The sequence below is a fragment of the Pan paniscus genome, chromosome 3, assembly GCF_029289425.2.
Source record: "Pan paniscus chromosome 3, NHGRI_mPanPan1-v2.0_pri, whole genome shotgun sequence".
Lineage (NCBI taxonomy): Eukaryota > Metazoa > Chordata > Mammalia > Primates > Hominidae > Pan > Pan paniscus.
The window spans coordinates 60228954-60252293 of NC_073252.2; the positions used below are offsets into that span (position 1 = coordinate 60228954).

Here is a 23340-nt window from a genome sequence, read left to right on the forward strand (position 1 = left end):
TGAATGAGTAAATTTGTACATTTAATGATTAAGTGTTTTTTAACACATATTTTATTTAACTCAAATAATATGACAGACTGCATAAAACAAAGTAAAATGAAAATCTAAATTTGGGTCCCTGGTTACTCCTTTTCTACCTTGATTTTCTATTATGAAAAGCCCCATTTTTCAGAAACCACTTAACACCTCTTATTTTGCATAAGGCTAGATATTGCTTTCTATAACAACTATGGCCCCCTTAACTTCTTATATTTCTTGAATAAATCGGCCACTTTTATTCAGTAAATACATATTCAATGCCTAGACTACTAGATGCCAGAAAAAAGTGCTAATTACAGAGTAAGACCCTGTTTTCAAGTTATTTATAATTTAAAAAGTACTCTGGACAAGCAAACATTGATTTACAACACAGTAAAATAAATACTAGTTAGGAGAAAGTTCAAAGTTTAAAAGTCACTAAGAGAAACATAGAGTCTTGTAAGAGTGAGCCTTTCAAAGGAAATGTAATCTAACAGTAATTAATAGAGAAATAAGAAATAACAGGGTTGGAGGTGTTGATGGGGTGGAGCAAAGGATAATTTTCTTAAGTGACAGAGTAGGTGCAGAAAAATGAAAAGAAAGGTAATGCATTTGTGGATTCCACAAACCCTTGGCCATTTATTTTTCTAATTCTCTTGTGTAAATTCCAAGTGTTGGTAGCTATCGTTACCTGAAAAATTCACAGTATGCTATTTTGTGGTTGGGAGCAGAGAGAAGTCAGGTTTCTAAAATAATAATCGAAAGGTGAGTGATGTTTACATTCTTTCTTTAGCTGTCATCTGCTTTTTAAAATTTTCAGGTCTGCTTAAGAGTTAAAGGCAAAGAGTTTAAATAGGTGTTTTCCAATTGACATGTTAGGATACAACCCAATGACTTCTTTGGCAGGTCTTAGTAAACTGAGCTAGGTCTGATTGAGGGTCCTTGCTGTCATTTCTTTCCTCATTGACTTCTCTTTCTTCACTCCAATAAGTTTATTCTTTTGAAAGTTAACCATAGTCATGCTATTATTTGTCAATGAGTGAATAAGGGATTCTCCCTTCCCAGTCTCTCTTCCCAGGCCTCTTCTTTCTCATCTTTTCCTTTTCTCCCTCCTTCTTCCCCAACCCCTGACGGCAGACTTGGGAATTTGAATATGAGCCAAATAATTTAAAAAATAACAGCAGGATATTTCTACATCTCCATGAATGAACATGACTCTGTGTGGTTACTGCAGCTGCAGGTATGCATTTACATCTACATTAACTATTGCATCATGGACTTCATGAAGCCAAGCCCCCAAATTAATCTCCACCTCCTTCTCTGGCATTCAGGATATAAACTCACCAGAAACATTCCAAATGCAGAAGTGGTTCTCATCTTTTTTTGCAGCTTAAGATCTGCCTTGGTATTTGAAGAGATCTAAACTAGATCAATTTCTTTCACAGGATCAACTAAACAGGTTGTACTTTTTTATTATTAATATCAATACTTAGATTTTAGATATATAAAATATAGAATGCAAATTATATATTACAAAGCTCTTAAAAATAAAATATACAAAGACCAAAGTCTTGATTGATACTTTAATTAATGATGTAAAGCATTTAAAACCTTTTAAAATAATTTGTTGTTAAAAATAATATTTTACATTTATGTAGTATTTTGTTGCTTATTGCTTTAATGTAAAATTACAGTAGCATTGCTATCTTAAAAGTGCTGAATGCTGGACATGTTCTCCATTTTACCAATGAGAAAATAAAGCAAGCAGGGTAGAAGGAGGTAGAATAGAGATTGACTTTTAGTTTTGTGTTCCTGTGATAAGGGGTCTTGCAAATAGGGGCATTACTTTCATGTAAGAAACTTCAGATAAATATGACAGAAATCCAAAGTCCTTGGTAAATAATTAATATGTAGGTCATTGACATATATTGCCTTTTAAATCTGTGAGTCCTTACTTAGTAGAAACTAGAGAGCTTCTTGATCTAATAATTGAACTTAACAAGTATTTCTGAACATCTACTTTGTGTCATAGTGCTGGAGACTGGGATAGAAACATGTACAAAAGTCACTTTGCCCTCATACAGGTAAATCTAAGAAAGTAGGGACTACGAGAATCCTATGTATCTATATCCACCATAGTATTCTAGCACTGACTACAGGGCCTAGGAAAAGGGTAGGCATTCACACAGGGAGTATTTGCTGGATAAAAGGCAGGTTGGAAGATGCAGGCGGGGAGTATGCAGAAAGGAAGGAAGAAAGAGAGGAAGGAGAGAGGGAAGGAAAAACACTTTCTGAGTTTAATTGAATTTATAAGTCACAATTTTAACAACTTTTTTGATGTTTATTTCTGAACAACTGACCTACATACTCAGAATACAAAATTGACAATTTCTAACTGAAATAGATCTTTTGAGAAAATGGGGATCACATAGGAAGTAAATCCATACATTGTAATATGGGACAATTTACCAAAAGGAATAGAATGATAAAAGATATTTTATTACATGCCACCTACTTTGCCTCTCAGACCAAAATTGACTATGAAGGAGTAGCTGGAAGTCAGCCAACCACTTAATGATAAATCTACCACTCCCAGCTGACTATAAGCCAATTCTTACAAACCTGGCTGAACACCAAGAAAGTAATTCACATGAGTAAGCAAACCAATAGGCAGGACAAATCGTGGTGCATTTTATACACATTTCTTCTAGTGAAAGATCTATTTTCTGAGACTAAGGAGAAGGCTTGGGGAACAAGTGATTTATTGATAAGGCTAATATGCATTTTGGAAATAGAAATCTCATATTTTTGGTGACATTACATCTGATATGATGTAGAGGAAGATTTTTTAAAAGTTGAGATTGTCCTAAGGGCTGGGGCAATTTATGTGTGTAGAAGAACTTATCAGGCAGGTTTTTGGGCAAATGTGAACAGGAGGAAGATCTAGAAAGGCTAATGTCAGGAAAGACAAAATGTGTTGGGAAGCTATGTCAGAAACTTGAAATAAGCTAAGTTTGGCAGTTGAAAAAACAAGATACTAAAGGAATTTGAAAGCTAATGAAAGAAAGTATGCCTAATTAAAAATTCTGTTAGTAACCTTGAACATGAAATAGATTGTCATGGGATCAGGAGATGAATTAGGAAATGATAACCATCTTGCTTAACCTTATCATTTTTAGCCAAGTCATTCAATGGGAGTATCCACTACCTTATTGATTGAATGGGGAAAAAAGTAATTTTAAAGGTCACAGAGGAATCCTTTATACTCTCAAGATTCCATTTCTTTGATATAACCATTACAGTGTAATTAATTTCATCTTTTCTTTTAAATACATTCACCAAGCATTTGGTTTATTTAAAAAAATGTTACATATTCAGGAAATCAAAAATCTCTGACTTAGATACCTGGCAATAATAATCAAATGTAATGATCTTTATTGTTATTTGACATATACATAATTGGATAATTTGCTAAAATAACTGTAATTCTGGACCTCTTTGTCTTTTTATATGCCCCAGCAATTTTGAAAGAAATTGAAGGTTCTGTGGTTTTTATTTATCACAGAATAAATATAATTGAATATATCCACATTTTTATTTAGTTTTAAGCATTTTACTTCATAATCACTTGTGCTTTCCTATTCTTTTATCTGTTAGACATCTTTCTAATAAGGTTAAAAATTCTCTATGTACCAAAACTATTTGATATGCAACTTTACTATGTTTTTGCCCCATATGTGCAACAACTAAGAAGTGCTAGGTATGTAGGAGGGTCCCGTTATATACATAGTTGTTAATGGTGAAATATTGTTAAGTACATACAAAGTATAAAGCAGAGGTTTTTTTTCAGTGTACCACAATGAATTCTGAACTTGACTATTATGAAAAGTTTGAAGAAGTCCATGGGATTCTAATGTATAAAGATTTTGTCAAATATTGGGATAATGTGGAAGCGTTCCAGGCAAGACCAGATGATCTTGTAATTGCCACCTACCCTAAATCTGGTAAATCTCTTTGTTGTTCTTTTTTCACCTAAAAATAATAAACACACTGTAAATGGTAAATATTAAGGTGTTCATGTCGTACACACTCATTCTCTATATCAAGAACAGATGCGGTAGTTTTGATATGGACATAGAAAAGGTAGCTCTATTACATGACCACAATTTTTACCTATAACTTGAATAGCACATTGACAAATGGATGTTGTTGAGCACAGTTAGAAACTTATATAATATATACTAATGAACCTGTATTCATCCCATAATGAAAATTTAAAACTACCAACTGTTTACCTTATGTCATTAATGTTGTCGTATATACAGAGTATGACCACCACTTTTTACAGGTACTCTAAAACTCTCTTTCAGCTCAGCAGCTCTTTAAGTCTATCTACAAAACTCCATTTTTAAGCATAGTTCTGGAGTTTTACAACTATAGACTTTTAGAAATTAGACTAGTCCGAATTCATATTTCTTCATCTGGTTGTTCCATTTACCACTTAAAAATAAAGCCAAACACACTAAGTATGCCCTTAGTTATCTTTTTTTTTTTTTTTTTGAGACGGAGTCTCGCTCTGTCTCCCAGGCTGGAGTGCAGTGGCGCGATCTCTGCTCACTGCAAACTCCGCCTCCTGGGTTCCTGCCATTCTCCTTCCTCAGCCTTCCGAGTAGCTGGGACTACAGGCGCCCGCCACTGCACCCGGCTAATTTTTTTGTATTTTTTAGTAGAGACGGTGTTTCACCGTGTTAGCCAGCATGGTCTCGATCTCCTGACCTCGTGATCCACCCGCCTCGGCCTCCCAAAGTGCTGGGATTACAGGCGTGAGCCACCGCGCCCGGCCGCCCTTAGTTATCTTGACTCTAAATCTGCTTCTTTATTTTCTTCCCTGTTGGAATAAATGGCAGCACAATACCAGTCATCTGAAGAGGAAACCCGTGAGCTATTCTAGATTCAATCCCTCTTGCTTATTCATCTGGCATTTGTAATCAGTCAAAACGTTTTGGTCATTTAGTCTGGTAGATAGGTCTCACAGTCAGCCTCTTAACAGGTCTCTTGTCTCCCTTTCTATTGATCCCTCCTCCGCTACTGTGTTTATTCTGGCACTAGAGAAATTCTTCTAAAACGCAATCCTGATAATCTTGCTCTTCTGCTTAATATAATATATGTCAGTACCTTTCCATGATTTTTATAAAAATAACTTGGACTCTTTAGTATGAACGACAAGGCTTGTTATCTGCTTGCCTGAGCCCCAACTCCTCTCTTCGGATAGACCCTTTGATTTAGGTCTTATAGTCTATTTCCAATTATTTTCCGAACCACTATACCATTCTTAAGTACCAACTTTAGATTAAAAAGAGAGACTGGGCTTCTGTCTGGTAGAACTGTTTCTTACCTCCCACAAGTGGTGAATTTATGCCAGTAATTATTAAGGCTAAGCTGAAGGATCACATCCTCTCAAAGGCATTTCTTGTCAAAATGTCATGTCAGCAGCAACAACAGTAGCAGCAGAACACTGTGTTATAGATTTCTTCTTTGCAGTTATTTAAATCCCTGTGCCATATTATACAATAGTATCAATAAACACAAAATTTATTGTAGCTATTGAACAATGTCACTGACTTCAAAAGGCCTTTAGCTCCCTAAGGACAGGAACCAGATTTATCCTTTGCTAAGTTTTCTGACCTAGGACCCAACATGAGACATAATATACCATCAGTAAAATTTTTGATTGGAAGCATGCTTATTCAAGTCTTCTTACTTTTTAGATGTAAAAATGAAAGTCCAAAACTGTTAGCAGCTTGCACAATGTCACAATTCATCATGAACAAATTTGGACACAGGTCTCAGGTGTGCTTTACTATAATATTTATCTATCTTTATCTCTTGAGGTTATTTTTGTGTTCTAAACATAAAATATTATAGAAAATATTTCCTGAGTCTGTGGCTATTCAGACACCCTTTAAATAGTATTGCATTGGTACCTTCCAATTTTTCCATCCATAAATCCAGCACTAATGTCATCAACTCTACAGGGTTAGCAGGAGACTCAGGTTTATTTAATTTTTACAGGTACAACCTGGGTTAGTGAAATTGTGTATATGATCTATAAAGAGGGTGATGTGGAAAAGTGCAAAGAAGATGTAATTTTTAATCGAATACCTTTCCTGGAATGCAGAAAAGAAAACCTCATGAATGGTAACGTTCAAGTTGATTTTAAAAACGATTTGCATATATTCTAAGGTGTGTATGTACATGGTACAAGCAATGAGATTATAAGCAAGAATGGCAATTAGTATCAGGTCTTCTACATAAGACAGCATATAAATTTAAATTTAAATTTAAATCTTGACAGGCTTTGCAGTATAGCATGTGTACAGCATATGTCTGGAATAGAGTGAATAAGGACAATTCTTATATGCCTTCAGCAGAGTTTAGTAATATGTAAACATTTATTTCTCTGTGGGCTAAATGTGATGATATTTTAAATACGGAGAAAAATACCCATAAAATTTTCAATGATATATGCAAAAGTATATTTACCACAGATTCTTTTAATATTGTGGAAAATTGGAAACAACCTAAATGCTAATCGACAAAAGAATAGTTAAAGGTTGTGTAATAACACTATAAAATCATTAACATTTTTGGATGTTTCTTGAAATTGCAGTTTAAATATAATATTTTGAGAGAAAAATATAGTTAGAAGCTATCAAAACGTTCATCTGTGTGCATGGTATTGGGATGGCTGTAAATTTGAGAATATAAGTAGATTTGTATAGAAGGTTGCTTGCCAAAATATGAATGATATCTCTCAGGTGATGAAATTTTATTTCATTTTATATTTTTCTATGTAATTTCCTCTATCTATATTTCTTTCTTTCATAGTAAGTATTATTATGAACACAATATAGAATCTTTTTTAATTTTTAATTTTTGTGAATATATATTAGATGTAAATATTAATGGGGCACATGAGATGTTTTGATATAGGCATGCAATGCATAATAATTACACCATGGAAAATGGGGTGTCCATTCCCTCAAGAATTTATACTTTGTGTTACACACAATCTAATTACAATATAGAATCTTAGAATTACTTCTATTTTACAAATATCTATATAAATCCACATAAATAGTTACAATTTTTTAAGTTGCCTAACCTTTACTTTTTTAAAAATCAGGAGTAAAACAATTAGATGAGATGAATTCTCCTAGAATTGTGAAGACTCATTTGCCACCTGAACTTCTTCCTGCCTCATTTTGGGAAAAGAATTGTAAGGTAACCAGAGTCAAGTGTTCTCAAAACTTCATCCAATTCCAAGAAATGATAGAATGATCTCACCAGTTATACACACTTGTTTATTTATTCTTTCATTGAATCTATAGACATTTAACAAATGTGGAATAAATACAGTCAATATTGTCAGAGAGTCTATATTTTAATTCCAACTCTATCTTTTGCCAAATGTGGTTCTAAAAAGTCCAGTTAGACTCCCTAAGTTTTTACATCTGTAGAAGAAAGATAATAATAACATCTTTTTCATGGAATTGTTATAAGGATTACATGATAATGCTTATAAAGTGCTTCACCTAATTCCTAGCATATTGTAAACAATAAATGTTAGCTACTTTTGTATTTGTTGTTATTACTAATTGTATTGAATATCCTCCCTTTGCAAAATACTGTGCTTGGTGCTTTTAGGCATGCAAATGAACCATAAAAGGATAGGTCAGATAACTGTCATATAATAACTATGTATTGAGTGCCTATTATGTGTTAGGGACATAAGAGTAAGACACATGCAAGCCTTGTCTTCATGGACACATAGTCCATTTCAGAAAAAGGACAGGTTAACAGACAAGACAAAAAGTATCATAGGTCAAGTAAGAGAGAGAATTCTAACTCAGACACTGGGGGTAGGGAAGGCATCCAGGAGCAACATCTCAGCTGATATTTGAATGATATATAGGCATGATGACAATTCAGAGATGATCTGAGGGGGCATCTGAAATCAGTTCAGCTTGGCTGGAAGATTAAGTGTACATATTGGCTAAATAAGTAAAGGGAGATTAGCTAGGAACGGATTATAAGAAATATTGAAAGTCAAGTTAAGATGTTTGGACTCTGCCATTTTAATGGTAATGAGGAGTAATAGACATATTAAGCTGATGGTTTACACTGTCAGTTTTGCTCTTTAAAAATAATATTATACATGACCTCAAAATACAGGGAAAACATGAAGTCTGAGACCACGAATTCTGTTCTTCAAGACCTTTCTTTCACCAGTGCTGTTCTTCAAGATCTTATAGTATTATTTGCAGTCATCACTAACAAAAAGGGGATATATCCCAGTCATTAAATATTTCCATTTTGTAATCTGTTACATGGCATATTTGACATTTCCTGGAGATCTACAGACAAAAATCAAAGATTGCCAGGTTAGTTGTTTTTATCATTAGCAATCCTAGATAGACGATATACGTCCTGCTGAAGTCATTCCATGCATAAGGGCTGTCTCATTAGTAAAGGCCAGTTATGTACTTTCCAGGAGATGTGTCATTATTATTTTTTAAGAGATTTGACCAAGACACTTTTTTCCTTTGGAGGATAGTGGTGGACTTGCTGTTAACTCCTTACTTCTCAAATGGAAACAGGTACCATACATTTATAATAGTCCAAGCCTTCACAAAGCTGCTTAATTTTCAGAGTTTATCAAAGACTAGGAGATAGTTGGAGGGATTCATGTTTGGAGTATTTCCAGGGTGATTTACAGAGAAACAACAACAACAAAATAAAACAAATAGATACAGGATATTTGTAAATATCCTTTATGCAAATAGATACAGGATATTTGGAATGATGGAGCAGAAACTGTAAGTGATAAAGAGAAGAAAGTGACAAAAAGTAACAGGCTAGTAGATAATATAAATAACTGAGGCCAACGGATTTGAGCCGTTGGTTTGATTGTAGGAGAGGTATGTGGAATAATTGATGGAGAAGAAGGAAGAAGCGGGATTTTTTGGAAGAAAAGATTATGGCTCAGGATAATTCTTCAAAAGTGAAACCTTTATGGTGAAGGCAAGATTCAGTATTTGGTTACAAAAGTGCTTACAAAAGTCTGAAGTAACCTAGAAGTAATGATCAATGACTACATGAACTTAGAGAATCAAGTAGATCACACACACCAACAATAAAATTACACAGAATGATAAAAGAATTTGAATGGAGAGTGAAACCATGAGGCAGGTGTTCAAATCTTCAGTTAAAGCAAGGGAATGGCCACAAGCTTAGAAATAGCATCAGATAGGAGAGGTATAGATTAGTTAGTTAAGTATCATAGGAATAGAATAGGGGTCTTTTTAAAATTATACTTCAAGTTTTAGGGTACATGTGCACAATGTGCAGGTTTGTTACATATGTATACATGTGCCATGTTGGTACCCTGCACCCATTAACTTGTCATTTACATTAGATATATCTTCTAATGCTGTCCCTCCCCACTCTCCCCACCCCACAACAGGCCCCAGTGTGTGATGTTCCCCTTCTTGTGTCCAGGTGTTCTCATTGTTCACTTTCCACCTATGAGTGAGAACATGAGGTGTTTGGTTTTTTGTTCTTGAGATAGTTTGCCGAGAATGATGGTTTCCAGTTTCATCCATGTCCCTACAAAGGACATGAACTCATTCTTTTTTATGGCTGCATAGTATTCCATGCTGTATATGTGCCACATTTTCTTAATCCAGTCTATCATTGTTGGATATTTGGGTTGGTTCCAAGTCTTTGCTATTGTGAATAGTGCCACAATAAACATACGTGTTCATGTGTCTTTATAGTAGCATGATTTATAATCCTTTGGGTATATACCCAGTAATGGGATGGCTGGGTCAAATGGTATTTCTAGTTCTAGATCCCTGAGGGATCGCCACACTGACTTCCACAATGGTTGAACTAGTTTACAGTCCCATCAACAGTGTAAAAGTGTTCCTATTTCTCCACATCCTCTCCAGCACCTGTTGTTTCCTGACTTTTTAATGATCGCCATTCTAACTGGTGTGAGACAGTATCTCATTATGGTTTTGATTTGCATTTCTCTGATGGCCAGTGATGCTGAGCATTTTTTCATGTGTCTGTTGGCTGCATAAATGTCTTCTCTTGAGAAGTGTCTGTTCATATCCTTCACCCACTTTTTGATGGGGTTGTTTGTTTTTTTCTTGTAAATTTGTTTGAGTTTTTTGTATATTCTGGATATTAGACCTTTGTCAGATGAGTAGATTGCAAAAATTTTCTCCCATTCTGTAGGTTGCCTTTTCACTCTGATGGTAGTTTCTTTTGCTGTGCAGAAGCTCTTTAGTTTAATTAGATCTCATTTGTCAATTTTGGCTTTGCAAGGATTTCATGTCTAAAACACCAAAAGCAATGGCAACAAAAAGAATAGGGGTCTTTAAAGTGCAGAATTTTTAAGACAGATTACAATCACAAGTGAATCATTGGGAAACTGGTAACTTTGACTCAAGAGAGATGCAGTGCAAGTCATATCTTCAGGAAAGAGCTAGATTTCCCTTGAGGACAAAAAAATGAGCATGTACAGTAAAAAGTTTGGGATATTGAATAAGATCTGCCAAAATAAAGAATATAAACTAATAGAAGTTTAGGGAAAGAGAGATCACTCTTTTTTTCTATCTGGGAAAATAAAAACCCTCATGGAGGACCAGAAGGCAAGCTATAAAATACAGATAGCATTTTGAGAAACAGAAAACATTCAAGAAAGACAGACTAGAACAAAGAAGACAAGGGGTGAAAATTCTGAAGTAAATTAATGCATACAGTGGCAAAGGGTTCCATTCAGCTAATAGATGAAAAGAAATAGGAAGGGTTATAAGTAAGATTGGAAAAGTTCAATATGGCTAATGATGGATTTTATATGAAAAATGTTCACTTTTATTCTGCAGTTTTTAGAGGCTTTTACAAGAGGGCTATAAAATGAGAGCTATACATCTAAGAATAAGCTAGATTTCTACAACATTGTTAGAAAATGTCATCAGTAAGACAATTTAGTAGCTTTAGTTTAGTCGTATTTCATAAACAGTGGATACTCAACAGCATCCTTTCATGACATTGCTTAGGTGCCTGAGGGCCTAAGTAGAAGCCCATGAGGATACTGGACTTTACTTTCACAGATCTTTTCGTGTAACATTGAGTATCAGACCTAGAGTAGGCCACAGATGATCTAACACAAATCATTTGTTTAGTAAAGAAAACATTTAGGTCAAAAATTACTGTACTGTTTTTTCTTACTGCCAAAACTAGAAACTAAAACCACAGTTTTCTGAAAACTAATTCATTGGTATTTCTTCTGCATGTAAAATGGAAACTAACAAGGTGTTGGCAGAGGTTATATTTTCACCTCATAAAAATGTTTTTTTCCTGTAATATTGAAAGTGAAGAGACCTCAGAACTATTTTTTTTTAATTATGTGGAGTGATGGTGTAGTATAAAGACCAGAGCACTGTATAGTTGACTGAATGATATACCAAATGGTTTACTCTCATTGATTTACTCTCAATGCTATATTATCACTAAATTTCAGCTTAATCTCTTCACTTATACATTGAGAATAATAAATAATGTAACTGACTTAATTTATATTGATAAAATTTACAACACTCAAATGAGGTATTATGTGTGAAAATGGCATAATAATGTTGTTCTGTTTGTAGTGAGAACAAAGAGAACAACACTACAAAAACCACTGTCACCTCAGGTTATTGAAGATGTCTTTATAAATAATTGTACATGTTTTATGCATTTTGTAAAATTAATGTGTATTATGTTTATATTTGAAAATGTAAATCCTTTTTAAAAAAATCTTGATGAGACTGTTTGAAAAAAATGTTAAGTGGTTTAATATACAATTTCATCCTCTTAGATAATCTATCTTTGCCGGAATGCAAAGGATGTGGCTGTTTCCTTTTATTATTTCTTTCTAATGGTGGCTGGTCATCCAAATCCTGGATCCTTTCCAGAGTTTGTGGAGAAATTCATGCAAGGACAGGGTAGGAACAGCTTCTTTACACTGAATTTTTTTCAAGGTTTTATAAGACAAATGCCATCTCCAAGTAAAAGTTTTTATCTGTTCTGGTATGTTTTCTTCCCTGATTCATAGTTAAAACACAGAAATCTAAAGGCGCCTGGAGGTTTAGAGCAAGCATACTGTGTCCAGATGTAGAAGGCAAATTGCAGAATCTGAGCACTCTGGTCCAACACCTAAAAATAAATATATAGAATTATGTTTGGGAGCTGGGGGTAGCAATTTTATTCTCCAAGATTGAGACTCAGTGTCTGATTTTCTGCCTTGTCTCTTTTTAGTAGAAACAAATGTTTTACACCCTATTATTACAACTCTATTGAACAATGGGTGGGGGAGAGATTAGAGAAGAGAGAATGTTCACTTATTTCCAATAAAATTGCCAGGTTCTATATGAATATGGAATTTACAAAGAAGTTTGACTATCTACAAAACTCTTCCTCATTCTACCCAGAGTGCAATCTGAATATTTTAACCAGGTTTCTCAAATTTGTTAAGAGTTACTTGAGCAGATATTCTGGAAAATTTTTCGTTTTTATTAAACACTTTTACTAAAGTGTTTAGATTTGAGGAAGAAAGGGTGCAGAATAGTCTAGTATTCTAAACAAGGCCATTCTGATCATGTAGTAACAATTATAAAGAAAAATAATAATGTGTTTTCATATCCACAGATGATAATATTGACTCAAGACAAATAAGGTATATGTGCTTTGTGTTTGTTGCTACATTTTGGGAAAATTTTTGCTAAAGCATAATGAGTAGTACATATGTCTTAAGATTGTCAAGACCTCAACTGCAGGGCAGAGAAATATAATGTTGCATCACTGCAAAGGGAGAAATAAGATCACTATAAATTTCACTGTAGAACATTTTCTGTAAAGAAAAATTCCCTAATGGAGTCAAAGAACAGAGGAGGCATACAATGACTTCAGGCAAAGCAGAACCTTTTGACTCACACAACATTATATTATTTTGTCAGCTTTATATTTTATGAAACATTTTTACTATGAGTGAGGCAAGAGAAAGAAAAAGGAAGAGACAGCATTTGGTTATATTACATCATTTCTAAAATCTAATTTCCTGGAGTGAGAATGACACTAAGGGTACCTACGAGAACATTCCTTCCCATGCAAACTAATAGTGTAATAAATACTCATATAGTTACTAGTTTTAGTTGCCAAACCTAGTTTGTAAATGGTAAATTTGAGACCAGAACTATATTCTTATGACTATCAGACCACTGATAGTTTCACTAAGTCAACTCCCTTCACTAACAATTTGATTCTACACACACACACACACACACACACACGCCAGTTTCAACAATTTTCTCATAAGCTTTAAATAAAATTGATGAGAGAACTTTCCCTGTTTTTCTGTCATAAACTACATTATATGATAAAGTTCATACTATTTTTACATACATAGATTATTTAACATACTTTGCCTCTCTTGCTGCAGAGAACTTTGCTTAAGATATACAGCTGATCTATTCTAATTTCATGATCATCTATTTATATTTATTTGTTGTTATTGTTGCTTGAACACTAGTTTTTGAGCAGTTTTAGAGATGATACCACTTTTACACTGTTTTTCTCTCTAATTTTAGTTCCTTATGGTTCCTGGTATAAACATGTAAAATCTTGGTGGGAAAAGGGAAAGAGTCCACGTGTACTATTTCTTTTCTATGAAGACCTGAAAGAGGTGAGGAACTGGGAACACATAAGCAACTTGGTAATTTCTAAGATGTTAGCATTTGAAAATACTCTGGATACAAAAATATTCCTTTAAATAAATGATGACAGCCATCTCGTAAATTTTTAAAAGGAAAGGACCAAAATAATACAGATACTTTAGCATAGATTTGAAGCTAGCAAATAAAAATATTCTGAAAATAAATACATTTTAAACCACAAGTCTCAAAAATTTCAAAGAAAACATTTGAAAGAACTTGACTTCATGAATCAATAACACACACACACAGGCACACACACACACACATTCACACACAAGGAATCAACATGGGCAAGCAATTAACTGGTCTGCAAATGTAGAGATGTTGCAATTGTTAGATAGGTCCTATAAAATAACCATGCTTAATATGTTTAAATAAATACAAGATGAAATTTTAAAAATTACAAAGAAACAAAAACTATTAAAATTGACAGAGCAGATTTGAAAAAAAATAGCCAAATACAATTTCTAAAAATAACTAAAAAATATGAAAAATTAAGAGATGGGTTCAATAATAGATTAGACATGGCTACATAGTGAATTATTGAAGTAAAAGATGGAGCTAAGGAAATTCTATAGAATGTAGCACAGTGAGATAAATAGGCAATTTGATGAAAAGTAATGGTTCTTACTAAGTATTAGCATTTAAAAAATAAAAATGTTCTTGGTATATAAGATACAGTGATAATGTCTCACATATATCAACTCAAACTTCCAGAAGAAGAGTGTAAAGAGAATGCTAAAATATCAATACACAAATTTTTTATGGCCTTAAAATTTTCTCATAATCTAATTTTTCTTCAGCTTTATTGTTAGTGTAATTCAAAATAAAAATCACTATGAGATACCTGTTTTACACCCACTACGCTGATAACAATTTAAATATCTGACAATAACAAATATTAGAATGTGAATCAGTGAAAAGTAACACACTGTTGATTGTAGTGTAGAAAGATACAAACACTGGAAACAACTTGTCATTAGCTAGCAAAGGCAAACATGCACATAGTTTAAGACCCTGAAATTCTACTCTTAGACATATACTCTAGAAAAACTCTGACTTGTGTACATTAGGTTAGATATTCAATAATTTTCATAGTAGCATTCTTAATAACTGCAAAAATTGAAAACAACCCAGATATATATACCAAAGAATCCATATATAATGTATTTTATTGTATTACAATTAGATATTATATTATAATGAAAGGAAGTATACTAAAAATACACATCAGTTAGGTAAAATCAAACTATATGTTGTCTAGAGATTCATACCTAAGTTTGAAAACTATAAAGTAGAGAAGATAATAATTTGAAATTAGCAGTTTTTTTCCTTTTCTTTTCTTTCTTTTTTTTTTTTTTGATTGTTTTGTTTATGTGGGATGGGAGTAGAGGTGAAGGGAACTCAAAAGAAAAAAGAAAACTAAGAAAACTGTGAATGTTCTATTTCATAAGTTAAGTAGTAGGTAATAGGTGCTGTATATAGTTTTCCTCTTTAAATGAGATATATACGTATATCTCATAATTTTTAAAACATAGAAAACATAATGAGTTTCTTTATTAAGAGGTGAGAAATTTTCTCTATTTTCTTATCCTTTACTATCACCAAAAAAGCAATTGATATCCATGTCTTATTAATATATTTGAATAACCTTTAAAATCCTTTATGGTATTTCAGTAATTTTAGAGTTGTTTTTGGTGAGCATTTATTTAAAATAAAATCATAAATAATATTTTATAAATTAAATTATGTATTTATAGAATTTAACACTAGATCAAATTTGAATAAGAAAAGCAGTCATGATCTACAGTTTATTATATTATCCAATACTGTGTTCTGTAATTAAACTATTAATGACAGTGAATTTGAAATACACACAAACAAAATTAAATAGTTACTCCAACTCTCTTCCTCCATTTCAAATTGTCCATGTCTACTTACTCCCGATTTTGGTCAATAATAGCCATGTTTAGGTTTCCTCTATATTTGAATTAATAAGGCTAAGAATGTACAAATTAATTTTTATTTGTTTCTACAATGTATCCAGTAGAAAGAAATCAAGACATTATCACTATATATATACACATATATCTGTATATATAAAATAAGATTTTGTGTATATATTATATATATATACACATACATGTGAGGTGGCTATTTTGCACCCATATATACATATAATCTTTTTTCTTGTGTCTTGAAGCATCATCTTTTTTTAACTTCAATTTTTAATTTTTATGGGTACATAGTAGGTGTATATATTTATGGGGTACATGACATATTTTTATATAGGCCACCATGCGTAATAATCACATCAAGGTAAATGAGGTATTCATCACCTAAAGCATTTATCATTTCTTCATGTTACAAACATTCCAATGATAGTTTTTAATTATTTTAAAATGTACAATAAATTATTGTCGACTATAGTCACCATGATATGCTATCAAATACTAAATCATTCTATCTAGCTCTATTTTTGTACTTATTAACTATCCCCACTTCTCTTTTGAGTAAGATAGACAAGTAAATAAAACATTACAAAAATACACATGTGGTAAATTAGATTTATTTAAACAATTATGGGAGCAAAACAGGGTCATCTACCCAAAATTAGAATAGCCAAGGATATTATCCTAAATAAGTTGATAAATAAGCTGAAATCGAAAAGGCAAACTACAATTTATTGAGCAGAGAATTTAGAAACAGCATTTGATTGGCATAGAGAGAAATGTGCACTTGAATACACATTGCGGTTAATATTGCAAATAGTTGCACTGAGAGATATAGCTGAATAATGGTGTATATTATAGGAGTGGCACAGATATGGGGATGTTTGTAGCTATGGTGTACAGACAACTGATGTTGCATTGTGAGTATTTGACTTTTTACACCTTTTCTTAATCTTTCTTGTTTCTTTGTTTCTCACTAATTACACCAATAAATTAGGAGAAAAATGAAAATTGCCTGTATATCTTTATCCCCCAAACTTGATTTTTCACAGGGGACTTTAGGTTTTGAGTATGATGTTTGTTTTCATAGATAACATCTATTAAGTGTGATTATGCATCAAGGACTACAATAAGCATTCACAAACATCTCATTTAGTTTTTTGAATAATCTTAAAGTATCTTTTATAAGCATTTTATGGATGAGGAAAATTATACTTAAAACAGCTTTTATAAAATTCCCCCAAAAGTGTTTTTTTCTCATTAGAAATCTAATTCTAATATCAGTAGGAGAAAAGAGAAAGGTTTATTTTTTCTCTTTCATTTATATAGTGATTTATTCAGTTTTAGCAATTTAGTTCTCAAAACATTTTCTCTCCCTAGGATATCAGAAAAGAGGTGATAAAATTGATACATTTCCTGGAGAGGAAGCCATCAGAGGAGCTTGTGGACAGGATTATACATCATACTTCATTCCAAGAGATGAAGAACAATCCATCCACAAATTACACAACACTGCCAGATGAAATTATGAACCAGAAATTGTCGCCCTTCATGAGAAAGGGTGAGAAAAATGTGGTTTGCCTCGATACTAGAGGAAGTCACAAGGTGACATGGTTATAGGCAAAAATCTAGTGAGGTATTTTAATGCCTATGAACCCAGCTTAAGTTTTCTTCAGCAGTCTTTCATATTTGAATACACTCTTTAAGTTACACTTCTATTACATTGCAATTACCTGTTGATTATTTAGTATATGCATCATATTATGTTAAAATAACTAGCAGACACGTCAATCTCAGCATTGGAAATAATATCACACCCTACTAGCTGTAATTTACCAAGCCTATGTGCCTCAGTGTTACAACATGTATCATATAGTTCCTTTAAGTTCTAACCAGAAATTCCGCAGAAAGATTTTATTCCTCTCTCTTTTTGAGTTGAAGAAATAAGTTTAGAATAGTTTGTCAACTTTTTTTTTAACAAGTGGCAAACACCTGTCAAGGGTAAGTGGCAAAAAATAGAAATTCAAATATAGCTCTGTTTAGCAAAAAATATCAACATATAAGGAGAAAAAAATTCTATTTGGGGGGAGACATAGCCTGATGAGATATAGCCAGTTAACAAATTTAAAGGCATGTAAGATATTCAGATATTCAGAGCACTGGGACACCAGTCTATTTATATATGAGGAAGCAGAAACAAACAGAATAGAATCAAATCTTGCTCTTTGAACCATACTGTCAGTGAGAGTCAGGGAATTTGTAAAATAACAAACCTGCCACTGGGGAAAAAAACAAAACAGAACAGGGATCCACTGAAAAGAGATTCAGTTCTCAAACTATATTTTAATTATGTACTCTTTTGATTATATGTTTCCTTTTTCAAAATTCTACATATAAATGTTACAGAGGACTTAAAACAGTTGTCTTACTTGCAAACGGTGACTTGCTGCTGTACCCTCAGAACCTATCTGATTTTTTTAGGATACACATGTTCTGTCTTCTGGTTTTTGGGTTATTTCAGTGGAAAAGTTTAGAGCTCCTTGAGCAAGAGGGCAAGTGAACTCTTGAATAGTTTAAAAAAGAAGGTGGGCCAGGCGCGGTGGCTCACACCTGTAATCCCAGCACTTTGGGAGGCCGAGACGGGCGGATCATGAGGTCAGGAGATCGAGACCATCCTGGCTAACACGGTGAAACCCTGTCTCTACTGAAAATACAAAAAATTAGCCAGGCGTGGTGGCGGGCGCCTGTAGTCCCAGCTACTCGGGAGGCTGAGGCAGGAGAATGGTGTGAACCTGGGAGGTGGAGCTTGCAGTGAGCAGAGATAGCTGCACTGCATTCCAGCCTGGGTGACAGAGCGAGACTGTGTCTCAAAAAGAAAAAAAGATGAATTCCTTCTGCAAGGTGAATGTTGGAAGTATGTTAAAAAGCAAAACAAGAAAAGCCTGCTGGACTATTATAATTACCCAGATGAGAAACACTCTCCGGCTGGCAGTAGCAGAAGTGTTTAAGAGGCAGTAGATATAAACAGAGCCTGAATATAATGAATTAGATGTTGTGGTTAAGAGAATAACGTCCAAGCTTATGTGTAGATACCTGGTGTTGACTCTACACAGGTCATTAAAATGTAAATGGAGAAAACACAATATGCTAAGGAATAAAATGAATTTATTTTTGAACTAATTGTATTTGGAAAATTTGGACATTTTTCAGGTGGCAAAATCATGTAGGCAGTTGTATATAAAGCATAAGTCTGGGTTTTAGTGCTATCAGCATTAAGATGATATTTAACACCTTGAGAGTGGGTAAAACATGGATCTTATCCTGGGAGCCCCAACAACTGAGATGAAACTTCAGAAGAAAAATAAAGTAAATGGCATAAGAAGAAAGAATCAGAGAATTAAATTTGTTGTTTTTTTAAACCAATTAGGACAAATCCATCTTTGTAAGCCCAAAAAAGTATATCATTAATGGTATACATTTGATTCCTAAAATTGAGAATTACAAGTATAATATTTGATTAGGTGTTAATGAAAGTGATGAAATTAGCAAACCTAATGATTCTTTTTGGAAGACTTAATATTTATTGAGCTTTCTTTTTTGTTGCAGGAATTACAGGAGACTGGAAAAATCACTTTACAGTAGCCCTGAATGAAAAATTTGATAAACATTATGAGCAGCAAATGAAGGAATCTACACTGAAGTTTCGAACTGAGATCTAAGAAGGTCTTTCTTTACTTAACATATCTGATATTAAAGATTTCTTTTCATCATTCTCCACTTTTTCTTATTTTAGATTGCTAGAAAAGACATAATCATGGATTATGTTGACATTTTCTTTTTAAATTTTTGTTTAACATTTTTTTTTTTTTTTGAGACAGAGTCTCACTCTGTTGCCTAGGCTGGAGGACAGTGGCACAATCATGGCTGATTGCAGCCTTGACCTCCTTGACTCAATTGATCCTCCCATCTCAGCCTCCCAAGTAGCTAGGACTACAGACATGTGCAACCATGCTTGGCTAATTTTTTTAATGTTTTTTTGTAGAGATGAGGTCTTATTATATTTTCCAGGCTGGTCTTGAATTCCTGGGCTCAAGCTTCCCAAGTAGCTGCAACAACAGGCACACACCACCATGCTCAACTAATTTTATTTCTATTTTTTGTATAGACAGGGGCTTGCTATAGGGTCCAGGCTGGTCTGAAACCCTTGAGCTCAAGTGATCTTCCCACACCAGCCTCCCAAAATACTGGGATTACAGGCTTGAGCCTCCATGCCTGGCCCAGGCAACATGTTTATTGAGCTGTACATACATATGAGAAATAAGAAACTTTTTTTTCCTACTATCATCTCTTAAATTTTGTTTTCTTTTTCTTTTGCTTCCTCTTCTTCTTTTCTATTTTTTATAAATATCATGCACAACTATAACCTATGGGAATGATGTAGTAACACAGATTATTCATCTTGTTAGAGTTGTATTAAAAATAAACAAGCATTTCAAATTATTTTTGTGATTGATTTTCCATTTAGTAGGACATTAGTATATAATAAAAATGGTGCATGAACTTTGAAGACTCTAGAAGAAAGAATGAAATAATATATAAATAGGGGGCATAACTATAGCTATGATTTCCTTTCTTATTTTCTTTTATTTTCTTTTTTTTGAGAAGGAGTCTCACTCTGTCTCCCAGGCTGCAGTGCAGTGGCGTGATCTCTGCTCATGCTCACCGCAAGCTCCACCTCCTGGGTTCACGCCATTCTCCTGCCTCAGCCTTCCAAGTAGCTGGGACTACAGGCGGCCGCCACCACGCCCGGCTAATTTTTTGTATTTTTAGTAGAGACGGGGTTTCACAGTGTTAGCCAGGATGGTCTTGATCTCCTGACCTCGTGATCCACCCGCCTCAGCCTCCCAAAGTGCTGGGATTACAGGCATGAGCCACCGCGCCTGGCCCATTTTCTTTTACTTTCAACAAAATGAGTTAATTTTAAATTTACCTTAGTCTAACTTCAATTTTTCAACATAACACAACAGATTTCCAAACATCCAAAAATAATTCCAATGAGTGTTATTTATCTTCAGCTAGTTTGAAATATTTATGCTTTAGGGTTCCTTCTGTCCTATATGCAATCCAACAAATGTAAATATTGTAAAATAAGTTTTAAAGAATAAGATATTTGGCAGTAAAATATAACAAAAACAGAAGAAAAAAGAATTAAAATTTTTATTGTTTTTTATTTAAAACATCTTCTATTTTTAAAATTGTATTCTTTTTCTGTACTATGTTTAGTCAATGCTTACTTTCACTAACACAGAGGAGACACAAGATCATTACATATTTACCTAGGGTCTTCAGTAGAATGCTTATCTAGACTACAATAGACTAAAAGGCCAAATCTGGGGAGAAATCCAGATGATTTATTTTCTTACTTTTTGGAGACAAGTCCATGGATTTCTGAGCACCCTATTCAATAGTTATAGTTTTTAAGAATCAAAGCTTTTTTTTAATGTTTAATATAGTTATTAATTATACAAAAATTGGAGAGTCTTGGAAAATATTAAGATATTGTTGAGGACAGTGTTTACCGGAGGAATCAGAATCAATCCCTGAAAACAATTGTTATACATTTTTTATGTGCCCATTTAGTCATAATTTTTAAAATTTGACATTATAATGTCCAATAACTTTTTTAGCATGCATTTTGTAAGATTCATAGTGATGTTGCCCACATTATAATTGACGTAAGTAAGCAATAATAAACCTACGTATCTTCCTGACATCAGTCCTTGGTGGAACAACACATTCCAGTTTAGCCTGAATAAAATTTGGACCAACTATATCTTTCCAAAGCTTGCCCAGAAACTTCTGTATCTTCTTTGGAGAAGTAATACGGCTGGGATCTAGCTTCAATTTCACGTAGAAACCTCAACACCTTTAGATTATTGGCATCTTCCTGGAGCTGGGCTTACAGTCCATATGGACTGGAGACAATGAAAACCTTGGACGGCATCATGTGGTAAAATACATAGGGGTGGCCAATGTAGCTTTGGTTCTGTGCTTCCAAGAAAGCTACAGAATTTTTTACCTCATTGCTTAATATTTCCTAATAATTATATCTCTAGAACAATGCCTTCAGGCCCAGATAAATTCACAGAAATACTTTTTAAAGGTTTATGGACTGACTGATTAATACCATGTGTTATCATTTGAATGTGTTCCCCAAAAGTTTATGTATTGAAAACTCAATTAATCTGCCCTCATAAATGGATTAATTGATTAATGAGAGCTCTGCACTCATGAATGGATTGGTGTCACTATCCCAGGAGTGGGTTCATTATTGCCAGAGAGACTTTATTACAAAAGTGAGTCCTCTCTGGCTCTTACTGTCTCACGTATGATGCCTTTTATGTTATGTTGCAGCAAAAAGGCCCTCACCAGATGCCAATGGCATGCTCTTGGACTTTTCAGTTTCCCAAACTGAGCCAAACAAACTTCTGGATTTTGTAAATCCCAGTTTATGTTGTTCTGTTATAGTGACAGAAAATAGACATTCTGTCAACACTAGGAAGTACTCAGTTAGCACTTATGGGTGTGGTAATTGCTCATAATTGGAGCCATCCCATAAAGTTCATTCATATGGTTAAAATACCTAAGAATTCAACTTGAGCAACGAATAAATGAAGTAGTATGAGACTATGCCTGACAGCATAAAATAAACAAGCATCCGTGTTGATATAAATAAATGATTAAATAATTAAATGTGGTAAATAAATATACCATACAGAAGAATTTCACCTACTTATGTATAGTTCCCCATGCCATTCCTTAAGTGTGAGATCCATATCGGGACTTTCTTATAAAGGGCAAGGAGTACAGTATGAGGGGAAGAGTAACTTTGGAGTGGAGAAACCCTACCTCGGCCAGGTAATTCCCCTTTTGTATATAACTAATTACCTGATCAGGCAGATCACCTTCTATGTCCTGCTCTCTATCAGACCTCTGATCTCACTGCCACTTTCCATTCCCCAGGCATGCTACTGTCTGCTAGGCCTCTGAAACTCCTTAGCCCCTTGTATGCTACCATTTTCAAGGGAACAAAGGGAAAGAAAAAGAAAAGAGAAAAGAAATTTTCACTTATTTTTAGGTCTAATGTCTTCAGGGTCCAGTAAAAGTACAGCGTTATAAAAGACCTCCTTCTGCTCCCTTTGCTGACACCTACCTTAGCCTCGTAAGCCAGAAGACTTGAAAAGGTTCTGGTCCACATCTCAGGTAACTTCTGAGACATCAAGAAATTCTTCATTCTAGCAGCAAGGTTTAACTCTCTTGAATTCTGTTCTTTCTGTATTTTGGCCCAATATTTAAAAATTTTCTTCTCAGTTCAGCAAAATGAAAGAAGCTTAAAGTAAACAGAATAGTAAAAAAAAAAAAAGTTAAATTAAACTGGATACAGGAAAACAATGGAGAAAATTAATGAAAGCAAAAGGTAGTTCTCAAAAAAAGATTAATAACATTAATAAACCTCTACAAAGACTGACAAAGATGGGAAAACA

At 33.7% G+C, this 23340-nt stretch overlaps 1 protein-coding gene across 1 annotated transcript; it reads left to right on the forward strand.

The window, feature by feature from the left end:
- Positions 1-1380: 1380 nt before the first annotated feature.
- SULT1E1 (sulfotransferase family 1E member 1) lies at positions 1381-20909 on the forward strand. Its single transcript, XM_003809013.5, has 8 exons — positions 1381-1477; positions 3869-4022; positions 6091-6216; positions 7205-7302; positions 11951-12077; positions 13719-13813; positions 17177-17357; positions 19403-20909. Exons 2-8 carry the CDS (start codon positions 3878-3880, stop codon positions 19513-19515), a joined length of 885 nt encoding a protein of 294 aa, XP_003809061.1. The 5' UTR covers positions 1381-1477; positions 3869-3877; the 3' UTR covers positions 19516-20909.
- The last annotated feature ends 2431 nt before the right edge of the window (positions 20910-23340 follow it).

Excerpts from the sequence above, each read along its gene's own strand:
- SULT1E1 (XM_003809013.5), top strand. The coding sequence starts at position 3,878 with ATGAATTCTGAACTTGACTATTATGAAAAGTTTGAAGAAGTCCATGGG. Across the intron at positions 7,303-11,950 it reads TTTGGGAAAAGAATTGTAAG|ATAATCTATCTTTGCCGGAA; the intron begins GTAACCAGAGTC and ends TCATCCTCTTAG. Across the intron at positions 12,078-13,718 it reads GAAATTCATGCAAGGACAGG|TTCCTTATGGTTCCTGGTAT; the intron begins GTAGGAACAGCT and ends CTCTAATTTTAG.